This window comes from Phallusia mammillata, chromosome 5 (assembly GCF_965637545.1).
Source record: "Phallusia mammillata chromosome 5, kaPhaMamm4.hap1.1, whole genome shotgun sequence".
Taxonomy (NCBI): Eukaryota; Metazoa; Chordata; class Ascidiacea; order Phlebobranchia; family Ascidiidae; genus Phallusia; species Phallusia mammillata.
The window spans coordinates 27,367,920-27,380,111 of record NC_137256.1 but is presented as its reverse complement, the minus strand read 5'-3'; the positions used below and the strand labels follow the sequence as shown (position 1 = coordinate 27,380,111).

At 36.0% G+C, this 12,192-nt stretch overlaps 3 protein-coding genes and 1 non-coding gene across 4 annotated transcripts in view; 1 reads left to right on the top strand and 3 right to left on the bottom strand.

The window, feature by feature from the left end:
- The window catches only part of LOC145230188 (peripheral plasma membrane protein CASK-like), a 90,142-nt gene extending 80,610 nt beyond the window's left edge, over window positions 1-9,532 (top strand). Inside the window, exon 23 of the mRNA XM_080095576.1 lies at window positions 9,481-9,532. Within this exon, the coding sequence (XP_079951702.1) occupies window positions 9,481-9,517 (37 nt within the window). The 3' untranslated portion in view covers window positions 9,518-9,532. The remainder of the gene's footprint in view (window positions 1-9,480) is intronic.
- Window positions 24-2,247, bottom strand: LOC145230050 (uncharacterized). Its single transcript, XM_080095415.1, has 3 exons — window positions 1,531-2,247; window positions 750-905; window positions 24-299 (listed from the first exon to the last, which is right to left on the bottom strand). The coding sequence occupies exons 1-3, from the start codon at window positions 1,920-1,922 to the stop codon at window positions 125-127; spliced, it is 723 nt and encodes a 240-aa protein (XP_079951541.1). The 5' UTR covers window positions 1,923-2,247; the 3' UTR covers window positions 24-124.
- On the bottom strand, window positions 3,947-10,322 carry LOC145230190 (alpha-tectorin-like). The gene is made up of 12 exons (XM_080095577.1): window positions 10,120-10,322; window positions 9,604-9,800; window positions 8,720-8,861; window positions 8,207-8,255; window positions 7,687-7,852; window positions 7,207-7,373; window positions 6,516-6,699; window positions 6,136-6,206; window positions 5,546-5,717; window positions 5,164-5,259; window positions 4,586-4,688; window positions 3,947-4,177 (listed from the first exon to the last, which is right to left on the bottom strand). The coding sequence occupies exons 1-12, from the start codon at window positions 10,181-10,183 to the stop codon at window positions 4,044-4,046; spliced, it is 1,545 nt and encodes a 514-aa protein (XP_079951703.1). The 5' UTR covers window positions 10,184-10,322; the 3' UTR covers window positions 3,947-4,043.
- On the bottom strand, window positions 9,106-9,179 carry Trnas-gga (transfer RNA serine (anticodon GGA)). Its single transcript has one exon. It is a non-coding gene; the product is annotated as a tRNA-Ser (tRNA).
- Window positions 10,323-12,192: the final 1,870 nt, after the last annotated feature.

Here is a 12,192-nt window from a genome sequence, read left to right as displayed (position 1 = left end):
AGTTTCGATAAATTTTTGTTTATTAATAAATCCGAATAACATTTTCTGGTGAATAACCGTCCAACAAGCGTGATAATTAATTGTAAATGAATTGGTTATACAAAACACTCAAAAAATTTACTTATTAGTCGAAATACCACATTAGAAAAACTTGCATAAGTATAGCTATTCCCACTAAAGACAACATGTTTGATTCGTTAAATATTTGGTTTAATATCTGGTTAATTAAGTTGGGTTCCTCGTCAGCAGTTGTTGAAAGTTCTGATTCATCGTAGTTTGATCTTGGGGCTGAAGTTTGGCTGTAAAACATGGAGTATTTAATGTAAAAATGATGGCACGTCGGATGCATATTGGTGTACATTTGCAATATGCCGACTTTTAGGCATTTTCTTTCACAAAACGTGACTTTAAAACTAGAGCTAAATGTCGAAGTATCATGTAAAGATTGAAGCTTATTATTCAAGTACGTCTAATTTTAGTTAGAACGCACACTTAGTTAGAACGGTGGGATTCAAATCTTTTGTCAGCCGGTTCTTTCACAAAAGTCATACTTTTCAGCCGGTTCTGTTACAAAAAGTCCATTGACAGTAACCAGTAATGCTAACCGGTTCGCTGGTCTCATAAAATTTCGTTAGACGGTTCTATAGAACCGGTGCGAACTGACTGAATCCCACCACTGGCTAAATCAGAATCAGAACGAGAATGTCTTCTGATTTAGCTAAATCAGAATCACTGAGTACACATCTTACGTTGAAGATTCGTGTGTTTCAGATTCCAATTGAGTTTGTTCTTCTTCTACCAACTTTTGCTCATTTTCATTTTCTTCTTCTTCTTGTTTAAGATCTTCGTCCTGTTCTTCAACAAGACCTTCCTCTTCTTCTGTGTCGGATTCGATGTCAATGGGCCTAAGGTTTGTGGCAAATAATATTCATGACTGTAGGTAGCCTACTTTGAACAAACTGGTATAAAATTAAAATTTGTTAAGCTTTCTTTTAGCGACAAACCCAAAAACCCACCCCTACAAAATCTGCTGGTCAGTCTTGTACTATATGTAGTCTACAGCGCAAGTTAGTACGCCTTAAATATACTTTGAACAAATTGAGCATGAAAAAAGTAAATTCTTTAAGCTGTCTTTCAGCGACAAACCCAAAAACCACTCGTACAAAAACCTAAAAAATGCCAATTTAAAGTTTCATGGTCGGTTCGCTAAGTACCAGTATTGCGATATATAGATAACTCTGTATTTTTATTTTGAAACAGTTTCTTTTTATTATGCAGATCAATTAGGGACGCAATACAGGGACTTGAAGAGTAATTTAATCATAAACATAAGTGCCAATAACTTGTGTATATAGAATACATCATGCAGACGTTTCAACAACCTGCACTGAAAATGACAGCAGAGATTGTTCTTTGGCAGTTATGTTTATGATTAAATCAAAACAATGACTTTTTAAATCTTTAGTTCAATGACAAAATGAAGCCTAAAAATTGATAATACTTTGCATAACGTCATAATGGTTAACCCACCCGTGTGGAAGAATGTCTTCGTATCGAAACTTGATTGTTTCTCCGCCTCCTAGTGGTTTGAACTTCTTTCCACCTTTACCAGAATCTTCATCAGTGACACGAACGATGGCAAAGTCCAGAAACCCACGAAACTCCAACAAACGTAGAAGATAAAGTCGCTGGTTGTACCAGGTGAACCATTTACCTTCACGTTTGTGGACTTTCAAAGGCTCAAACACTTCCACTTGTAGCTTGCCATCCATGATAGCATCGACCGCTTTCTCTATAACGATTCCATCACAGAACTCCGGGGCAATAAATTCGCGAGTAAAATAGACTTCGCTCGGTCTTAGAGTTTCTGTGTCACCGCAAAACGCACAAACCGCCTCAGTTTCTATCTCTGTCTCTGCCATACTTTAGGTAGAAAACAAATAGGACTCCTTTTCGGCTCCTATGCTCAACCTTGCTACTACTGATACTCAAATAGTTTAAAACACATTTTTTGCAACACAGATGCTTTTATTTGCTGGTGACGTTGAGTTTTTGTGATGCAATTTGCGTCATTCTGCGCGTTTTGCGAAGATGCTGTCCACATTTGCTTGTTACGTCGCATTTACGTGTTTGTTTGTTGTGTGGCGTAGGGTAGCGTATGTACTGTTAGCTAGAGCGGAAATTGGTGTCATTTTATTCATTTGTTTGTCATATTACACTACCGCGCTATAAAAATAACACAAATTAAGCCCAATTTAACCAAATACATTAAATAAGCTGTTGCTGCCAGGCATGGTATCAAGTCTATAGAGCTCTTCTGGCAAACGTATTTTTATTCCGACGTTTCGACGTCCTATACAGGTCGTCTTCATCAGGGTAAATAACACTGAATGCGACTAGAACAGTGCACGATAAACAAAGGAAAAAAGAATGAAACGCAAGCACGTCACAACGCAACGAAAACACCGCGCGATAACGAATGATTGGGCCTCTAATCTTTGAGCAGGTGCCTGTTGCACGCTGAAAGCATTAACCAAATACAGTTTAAAGTTTTGAATAGCAATAAGTATTTATGAACGAAAACCTCAATTCCTAAAACTTTGTTGCATAGCCAACAGAAGGAAGGTTTAAAGTTTGAACCACCACTACGTTTCTGTAACGGTTCGGTAAAAGTACTGATGAAACATTCCCGCAAAATGATAAACTGTTTTTATGGCGTCTAATTTTCACGTTTGTTTGTTGTATTTTCTTATGATAAAAGCTTTTATATAGATGAAAAAAATAGGGTTGCTATGTTTAATGTGCATATTTGCAACAAACAGTATAAGTTACAGTAGTTTCCTGATTCTGGTTGACTTTGTTACAACGTTTTCACGAAAAGTTAAAATGTAAAAATATGCATAAACTAAATTGAATATAATACTTATGGTTTGGGCTGGCGATTTTGGCACAAATTAGTCCAGCGATTTTAAAATTACGGGAATTGTCTTTTATTAGAAAACGTTTGGACTAGTTCTAGTACAGTTCATACGTTTGTTTTTTGTATTTGAGACTGCAGACGCCCAGTTTGCAGAGTGTGGCAGCTGCACGCGCGTTTTTTTTTTTTTTGATAAAACGTTTTGCATGCCAAGATTTGGGGTTTGCACGCGACATTTTGCACCAAAGGCGTTTAATTGGGCTGTCTTGGCCTCTTTTACTTTCTTTGCGCCTGCTAAAATAGGTCTTGCACACAAATTTATGGGTCGTGTACACGCACACGTGGAACAAGTAGGTCCTGCATGCACGAGATCTCGTCGGGAACTGCCATGTTCTTCAGACTGGGCCAGACGCTTTTGCCTAATAGCTTCACAGAATGACCCTATCTGCTTGTGTGAATTGACAAGAGTAGAAGATGGAGTGCTTCTTTCAATGACTTTCAATTTCCACTATTTGATTTCCCCCTTGCAACTGCTGAATTAGGTAAGAAATTATGTAAACCATCGACATAATTATGTACTGTAGTACTGACATGGTGTTCTGAAGTTGTCCACAACTTTGTGTGTATATAAGCTGTTGCTGCCAGGTATATCAACTTCACACAGCTCTTCTGGCGATTGTATTCATATTCAGACTTTTCGATATCCTATATAGGTCGTCAACTTTTTGCATTTTGCTGTAATTCTGTAGCATCTTGTTTTTAAATGCAAGCAAAGCAGTTGGCATGGCCATGATTTTTTTAAATTTTAAATGTAGATATTATACTAATCTTTTTCACATGTTAATAATATCATAAAAACAGTATGCCAGAATAGCTGCAAGCTTCAAAAAGAAAGTTTAAAACATTTTATTTTGACATTCACAATTACCAAGTGACTTTGTCATTTAGTTTTAAAGCTACATGATCCTAATTATATTTTATACCCATAAGTGTAATTACATAGGTTTTTATACTTCCTGTACGATAAAATGACTGCCATTTTGATGTATTTTTTGTGTGCCAATGACAGTATAAACAATAATGTGTAAAAAGAAAGAAGGACAAAACTGTATCATGGGCAAGGGCACTAGTATTTTGTGCTTGATTGCTTTTTCTTTGCAACCATCGTAACAAGTAGTATGATTATGACAAGAACAAGCAGAACAACAAGTCCAACAAAAACAATGTCCAATCCCCATTCCTGGTTGTTTTCTGTTGTACCTGTGAACAAAGATGATTTTAATAGTTGCTCTAAAATGCGATTCGACAAGACTGAAACTTATTGCAATGTTTAAAAGCATTCAGCGTTATTTACTCTGATGAAGGCAACCTGTATAGGACGTCGAAACACGGGCATAAAAATACTTGCCGTAAGAGTTCTATAAACTTGTTGTTATCCGAATAAAACAAAATTTACATAGTTAACTGAGCCCAAATTATATTTTCTAGCCTCCTGTATTCCCGAACAAGCGTTTTCTAAAGACTTAACAGCCAATACAAAGAGACATTGCAGGTGCATAAAAAGCAAGGGACACAATTTCTATGTCCAGCAGGTAACTTTCGTTTATGTTTGTTTGAAATTTTTTTGGTGCAAATGGTGCATAATGATGTCTTGTAAGAAGATCATACTTATGCAAGTTTTTCCATTCTTTGCAAGGGTATAACCATCATAACATGAGCAGTACGTCTTCCCAGATACTTGATTGCAAAAATGCGAGCAGCCTCCGTTGTTCTGTATAATAAAAATTGTCAAACTATTGAAAACATTTACAGACCATTCTAATTAAAATTGACTTGACCATGCAATTAAATGGATGATTTTCGTAACAAGCCTGCAGTTTCATAATCTCTATGCTATTAAATGGAATTTGCACTTATCTGGGTGTAAATTGAACAAGGTACAGTTTTTACATTCTGAGTGCGCTTAAATTACCCTGTAATGACCTTTAGGAGTAAATTTTTGCTGGTTGCTTTAGGTTTAAGTTGAGCGAAAACTGACATTTGTGTGTTAGGCCTTGTCTGTTTGTTGTATGTATACTGAGTTTAACACCCCAGAGAAAGCTTTTTAGGATTTTTGCCATAAACTTTAAAATATTTACTGTGATTTGTAAAAGATTAAAGTGAGTAATTTTGTTTTAACAAGTTAAACACCAATTGTGTTTTAAATGATGTGTGGCTTTATAAATATTGAAAGAAATAACACTAACCTTTTTACATCGAGTTGTATAGACTAAAAATGGTCCATTTGAAATAGTTCTCTGTGTCTTGTCAATAATTTCACGTTTGCGACGGGTGCTGCAATCCTAAAAATAATTTCAATCATTCGATACAAACTTTAAATTTTAATTTACCTCTTTGTATTAAGTTTGTAGAGCTCTTCTGGCAAATGTAATAATAAAAATACATTTGCCAGAAGAGCTCTACAAACTTGATATTATGCCTGGAAGCAATAGCTTATATATGAACTCTTTGTATTTAAACTCTGTAATCTAAATAAGTTTCTAAAGTTTAATGTAATTAAATGATTTAATAAAAAAACAAACTTAAACAATTAAATAAACCTTTTGCAAATAAATCAGAAATATTTACATTTGAAGAACATTGTCCAGAAGCATTGTGACACAGATTAACTTGGCAATGTAGAAACAAGTACTGGATTTCATGCAAGCTTGTGTTCCACAGGAATGCATTGAACTTAAATGCTGCATATGATGACTTGTAGTTTCGCAAAACTTGGGTATTTGTTTTATTTTCCCCACAGCTAAAACACACAAACAAATTTATTTGTGTTATTACTTGTAATTGAAACTTAAAGCTGGAATCACTCAGTCCGTTGCTTGGTGGATGAAGACTAAAAAGCCTTATAGCAATGGATGTAAGTTCAGAAAAAACACTTAGTCCTTCACCCTTTAAACACTTTTATTGGTAGATTTTTAAGCTTCTATTTAAATTTATTGTTTTTCTGAACTAACATCTATTTGTGTTAATACTTACGATTATTACCCATCTTATGAATTTTTTACTACAGAACAAAGACTGATGTTATATATAAGAACAGACAAAACACAGATTCCCCGCAGCTAAAACACACAGATCAGAATCAAATGAAATATATTTGTATAATTACTGACGCTATTTGTCCATTTTTTAATACAGCAAGTACTGATGTTATGTGTTACCTTTTGTAAGCAATTTCACGATTAGTTTTAGAATCTGGATTTTTTACATTTGTAGCCCAACATCTCTGCAACTGCAAAATACAATACACCATATTTCTACGTTGAGCCTACAAGCTATTTCATAGAAAATGTTAAGATGAACATAAATTTATATCTGGGATCAGCCCTGAAGCGCCTATGAGCGCTAAGCCTAGAAAGACTCCTGTCATATTTATTCGGTGCCATGCCAAATCAGTCGGTCACCAAGCATTTACCACCATATGACAAGTCCTAGTCCAGAAAAATGTAGCCTGTGGTAGGATTCGACCCATGACAGGAGTATTTCTAGGAGTCAATGTTCTTGAACAAAATTTGAGGAATAATTGCACCGATTGACTCACCTGTACAATAAACCCCTCAGCATCTGTTTTTGACATTTCAGGCAAAGAAACTCTGCTGTAAATGAAATTTGGGACAAGAACTAAAGAGTTTTTCATTATGGGTTTCTCCATCTCCTCATCTTCATAAAAATCCAAGGTTAGACTAAAATTTCCTTTCTCTGACTGACTTTCTAGTTGAAGGTATCTGTGAAATATTGTGTCAAAGAGATTAGACCAGGGGTTGACAAACTCATACAAAGGCAGGGCTAAGTTTTCACTGTTGTACTGTTAAGAACCTATATATAGATAAGCTGTTGCTGCCTAGCATAATATCAACTTTGTAGAGCGCTGTTGCTGCCAGGAGAGAAACAGTACTTGAATAAAAGTCATTTAATATGAAACAGTTAATGTTAAACGTAAAAAAATCAAATGTAAGAGGCCAAAATGTTTAATTAAAAATAGCTCAAAGGACTTAAAAGATTCACTTTAAGTATTTTTTAAGTTCCACTTTTTTGGAGAAACTGACACTTTTTTTAGAAAATAAAATTGTACATAAAACAGCAAAATCTCATGCCGAATTTGTCGTTTTTTTTTATGCAATTAAACAAAATGTGCTGTTAGCCAGATGCTTTTATATGTGGCCTACATATAGGGTAGCTACATTGGTCTGTGGTTATATCTATAATCTGACTATGTTGCTTGAGATATTTACCTTTCTTTGGGGTCTTCAGCCATCATGAAATTGTTATGTGCATTGTATGACGTTTCATAAATACAAGTTACATTTAAAGAAACAACCATTGAGACTTGAACTTCAGAGCTTTTGTGTCCTGTGTATTTCCAAATTGTGTACGTAGAAGCAATTTTCCCATTTCTTGTCTTCAGAAAAACATTGTTTTTTACGAAAGTGACAAAAAGTTAAATTTTTAGTTTTTCAGTATTTAATAGCATCAAATTTCAACTAACAAAAAATTTAGAATTCGAAAACAGACTTATAAACAAGATTGTATAAAACAGTCAAGGAGCTTGAAAATAATATTTGTTTTTTTGCGGCATTCTAGGACTAGCTGTTGTTATTTACAATTGTTAACATGAAAAATCACCATGATAAAATAGACATGGTCACTGTCTACAAGCTAAATGGCTATTTTGTATTTCATTAAACAAAAACGGTCAAATTTGCCTAATTTACCTCTAAATCGTGTTCACAGTCTAAAAAATTAAAAGCAAATGTTGGTTTTGAGGCAAATGCTCCACACTTTGGGTCGATTTGCGTTAAATTTTCGACAGGTTGTGATGCAATATAAAGAATGTCATTTGGCTCCGCTTTGAAACGTTCGATCCCAGTTTCACCGATTCTGAAAAAAAAAATTTGTCACAACATTTTGCTTTTATAGAATTTTGGAAAAAAAATGTAATGAATAAATGTGTAAACTTAAAATAACGGCCAAAAAGACATAAAAATGATGGCAAGAGCATTTGCCGAAATGTTTGAATAATAAGGCATGTCGCTTTTTATGTTTTTTTAGCCGTTGTTTTCACCATTAAACTTCTGAACAGATCCGTGTAAACATGCACGCAATTAGAGGCTGTGTTCATGATATTTAAAAATAATCAAGGCAATTTTGCATTTCCATTAGTTTTATATAATGTCATTAAAAAAAGATTTTAAAAATTAATACGTATGAATAGTTGTTTTCATTTTGACTCACTTTATAGAAACTCTCTCTTTGCATTCGATTTGCGCAGGTTTCTGACAATCTAAGAAGAATTGCTTTTATGCAATGATAGCTGCAAGTTTTGGTTGAAACAGGTTTTTTTTGGTCAAATTTGTTTATGTACAAATAAGTTAAATTTTTGTGAAAAGATTTTTTTTAACCTTGCTGACTTTTCTGGAATATTAACACAGTTTTTAAATATTCCAACGTGAATGCAAAATTTTTGTCCTACATCTAAAAAAAAGTAAAAATAAAGTTTTAGACTTTTTCTTTTTTTTACACTTTTTTGAAGATTGTTTTGCAATCTCAACTGTGCTGTTATAAATGTAAACATTAGGGTTGCATTTAAATATGAATTGAACAATGTGTAAGCTATTGCTGCCAGGCATAATATCAAGTTTATAGATCACTTCTGGCAAATGTATTTTAATTAAACAACACTGACTAAAGATCCAGTAAGTATTAGTTTTGGCATTTGTTTTCATACACTAAGTGTTTTGGTGTTACCTGACGTCATGTGAACCCTTGGAGTGAAGGTTCTTGCTTTACTCATGCTTGCAAACTGAATCTCAACCTTTTTTGCCTTAAACTCTGCATCACTTGTATAGAGCACTCTAAAATTCTTGGTCTTTGATTCAGACAATTTCACCTGTGCAATTAACATTTTTATTACTGTATTAGAAATTTGTTAAGCCAAAAAAAAAACATATTTGAAAAATAAGATAAACATAAATTCATTACAAGAATCAGCCCCTAAGTATCTATGCAGAACAGCTATCATGGCACACTGATATTTAAATCACAGTACGCCAGGCCCATTGAAGGCACCATACCGAATCAGCCGGTCACCAAGCATTCACCACCATATGGCAAGGCGTAGGTTAGAAAAATCTAGGCTGCGGTGGGATTCGAACCCACGACAGGAGTCTTTCCGGGACTCGCGCTCTACCAACTGAGCTACGCAGGCTCAGTGGAGAATCCGCCAAAAGTCGAATCACAAGCACCGTTGCCTGCCTCGTATGCTGCACATGTCAGCTTCGTAGTAGGGATAGCCAGATTGACCAGTATCAGTTAAGATGAACATAAATTCATAACTGGGATCAGCCCTGAAGCATCTATGCAGACCAGCGATCACGGCACACTCATATATGAATCACAGTACGCCAGGCCTAGTGAATTTTCGACGGATTCACCACTGAGCCTGTGTAGCTCAGTTGGTGCGAGTCCTCGAAAGACTCCTCTCTTGGGTATAAATCCCAACACAGGCTAGAATTTTCCACCCTATGCCTAGCTATTTGGTGGTGAGTGCTTGGTGACCGGCTGATCCGGTATGGCGCCTTCAATGGGCCTGGTCCACTGTGATTTAAAAACTATTGCCATTTTCTACTTACATACAATCCATGCAAGTGGTCGAATGTCTCATTTGAAATGGTGACATATAGCTTGTAATTGCAAACTTTCTTGTGAGTAACAGTTAGACTGCAAGCAACTCTTGGTTTAAATAGTCCATTGTCTTCTGTTGGAATGTCGAATTTAGTCGGTAAATCCCAAGCGTCTACATGCTTGTCGCATTGCTCAGAATCATCGACTAAAAATGAGTTTTTATTATGCTTGTCTGTGGTCACAATTTTTTTGTTGCGTTTTTCTAATGAGCCTTAAACCGATTTTTAATTTTCTACAACTTATCTGTCAATGGTAAAGAAATTAAGTCGCCCGTTTCAAAACCATGTTACAATAGTTGACAGCAAAAAATGTACAAACTTATGAAGTGAGCCAATAAATAATGCTTCTAGATAGCCATTAAACCACTATACACAAAACGAGATTTATTGTGTTGGAATATGTTCCCCATGTAAATTTTGTCCACGCAAAACAACTGATAAAGCACATCACGATTAATGACTTACTTCCAATATAGTTGTATGATGGAAAATCACCATCTACTAATTGCATGTTGCAGTGCAGAAACATGCTGCTAAGTTGGGTTGTCCGCAAGACACCAGTTGCATGTCCGTTCCCAGTGTAAGAACCAAGCAGTTTTCCTGAGTTGCCGGTGCCTTCATAAACCTACAACAGCAAGAGCACACTTTCTCTATCGCAAGCTCGACTGAAAAACAAATAGCTTCGTGTTGTCAACCATAGCGCTTGTTACATGCACGACTTTGCAAGCTTAAAGCGGGTTTTCTCAGGAGCTTCGTGTAGTCAACCATAGCGCTTGTTACATGCACGACTTAGCCAGCTGAAAGCAAAGCTTACCCGGCAAACGTTTTCTCCCAGTGTTCCGAATAGGGGAAAAATAACTATGAGTTTTCCATTGCGGGGCTGAATTCGCGTTTGGGGGAATTGGCATATGCTGCTTGAAACCAAGACCGTATCTTCGTTCTTTTCTTTCCGGTCCACGTAACATAACGAACTGCTGAAGAACCCAGCTAAAATACCACGTGATTAGTTACATCCTGTGGTGGGATTCAAATTTTTGTCAGCCGGTTTTATCACAAATGTCATATTTTTCAGCCGGTTCTGTTATAAAAAGTCCATTGACAGTAACCAGTAATACTAACCGGTTTGCTGTTAGCATAAAAGCTTTGTGCTTTTAATGACATGTTTGGAAACGTTTATTTTCAGGTTGAAATCAGTTGGCTATCATGTACGACACAAATATATTTCGCTTTAAAAGCATTTTCAGTGTCCTAATCCAACAGAACACTACGGTGTCGAGCCATTGTTAGTAAGACACTAGAAGACTTTATTGCAGTGGTGGCCAAACTACGGCCCGCGGGCCGCATCCGGCCCCCAGTCCTGTTTCATCGGCCCGCCAAACACCTTGCCTGTTTTTTTTTCCAAGCACCATATTTACCACTGTGAACAAGCAGTGCAACAGCGCTGGCTGCTACTAGCAGTAGCTTGTGGCAAGCGTTGTTATTTTTAGAATAAATGCCCTTGCAGCGTTATTTTTAGAACAGTCTGCCAACCATGACGCATAGCTAACATAGCCTGTATGTATTTTTCAGTTACGACCAATTTTACGTAAATCTCATTTAATCCGACCCTCCAGTGGCAAGACAGTTGCAAATTTGGCCCTCTGGTAAAAATGTTTGGCCACCCCTGCTTCATTGTGTGTTTTTAGTTCATAGAAACGAACGGCAAAGCATAACAATTCTTGACAGTTAATATCAAGTAATCATTTGTTTTGTTTTTTTCGGTTTTAGGGCGTTTAAACAGTAGCGTGATTGACAAACGGTTTTAAAATATTTGTGAGATGCCAGTTTTAACAGTGATAGTCAGATCTTTTGAAAACTAAAGCTGTACTTTTTGTTTGCAACAGTGCATCAATTCAATCAGTTGGTTTCAAACATTCGAAATAATAATCTTACATAAGATATTGCTGCCAGGCATAATGTCAAGTTTATGGAGCTCTCTGGCAAATGTATTTAATTCAGACGTTTCGACGTCATGTAGAGGTTGCTTTCATCAGGGTAAATAACACTGAATGGGCGGATTTATTTACCCTAATAAAGCGACATGTATAGGACGTCGAAACGGCGAAATAAAAATACATTTGCCAGAAGAGCCCTATAAACTTAATAAGATAGTTGTGAGGAATCTGACATTATACAGAGGCAAAAAACTACTGGTTTACAAAGCGTAAGCGTCAAACACACGCTTAGGAACACTATATACACGGACTTGAAAAGTAATTTAATGATAAACATACCTGCCAAGGAACTGGTGTATAAAGAATACATCATGCAGACGTTTCAACAATCTCTGTTGTCATCATCAGTGCAGGACGTCTCACACCTGGCATTCAACGTTTTCCTAAAGTGCTTTATACCGTGTTCTACAGCTCGATTGACACTTGTACTGATGCTGACAACAGAGATTGTCGAAACGTCTGCATGATGACGTATTCTATATACACAAGTTCTTTGGAAGTTATGTTTACGATTAAACACAAGCTACTAAAAGAAAAGTTTCGC

What these genes read in the sequence shown, in the direction of transcription:
- LOC145230050 (XM_080095415.1), bottom strand. Translation starts at nt 1,922, where the DNA reads ATGGCAGAGACAGAGATAGAAACTGAGGCGGTTTGTGCGTTTTGCGGT. An exon ending in GAAGACATTCTTCCACACGG is followed by an intron (nt 906 to 1,530) that starts GTGGGTTAACCA and finishes CACAAACCTTAG; the next exon opens with GCCCATTGACATCGAATCCG. An exon ending in GAAACACACGAATCTTCAAC is followed by an intron (nt 300 to 749) that starts GTAAGATGTGTA and finishes CATGTTTTACAG; the next exon opens with CCAAACTTCAGCCCCAAGAT.
- LOC145230190 (XM_080095577.1), bottom strand. Translation starts at nt 10,183, where the DNA reads ATGTTTCTGCACTGCAACATGCAATTAGTAGATGGTGATTTTCCATCA. An exon ending in AAAGAGAGAGTTTCTATAAA is followed by an intron (nt 7,853 to 8,206) that starts GTGAGTCAAAAT and finishes TTTTTTTTTCAG; the next exon opens with AATCGGTGAAACTGGGATCG. An exon ending in CTGAGGGGTTTATTGTACAG is followed by an intron (nt 6,207 to 6,515) that starts GTGAGTCAATCG and finishes TGTATTTTGCAG; the next exon opens with TTGCAGAGATGTTGGGCTAC.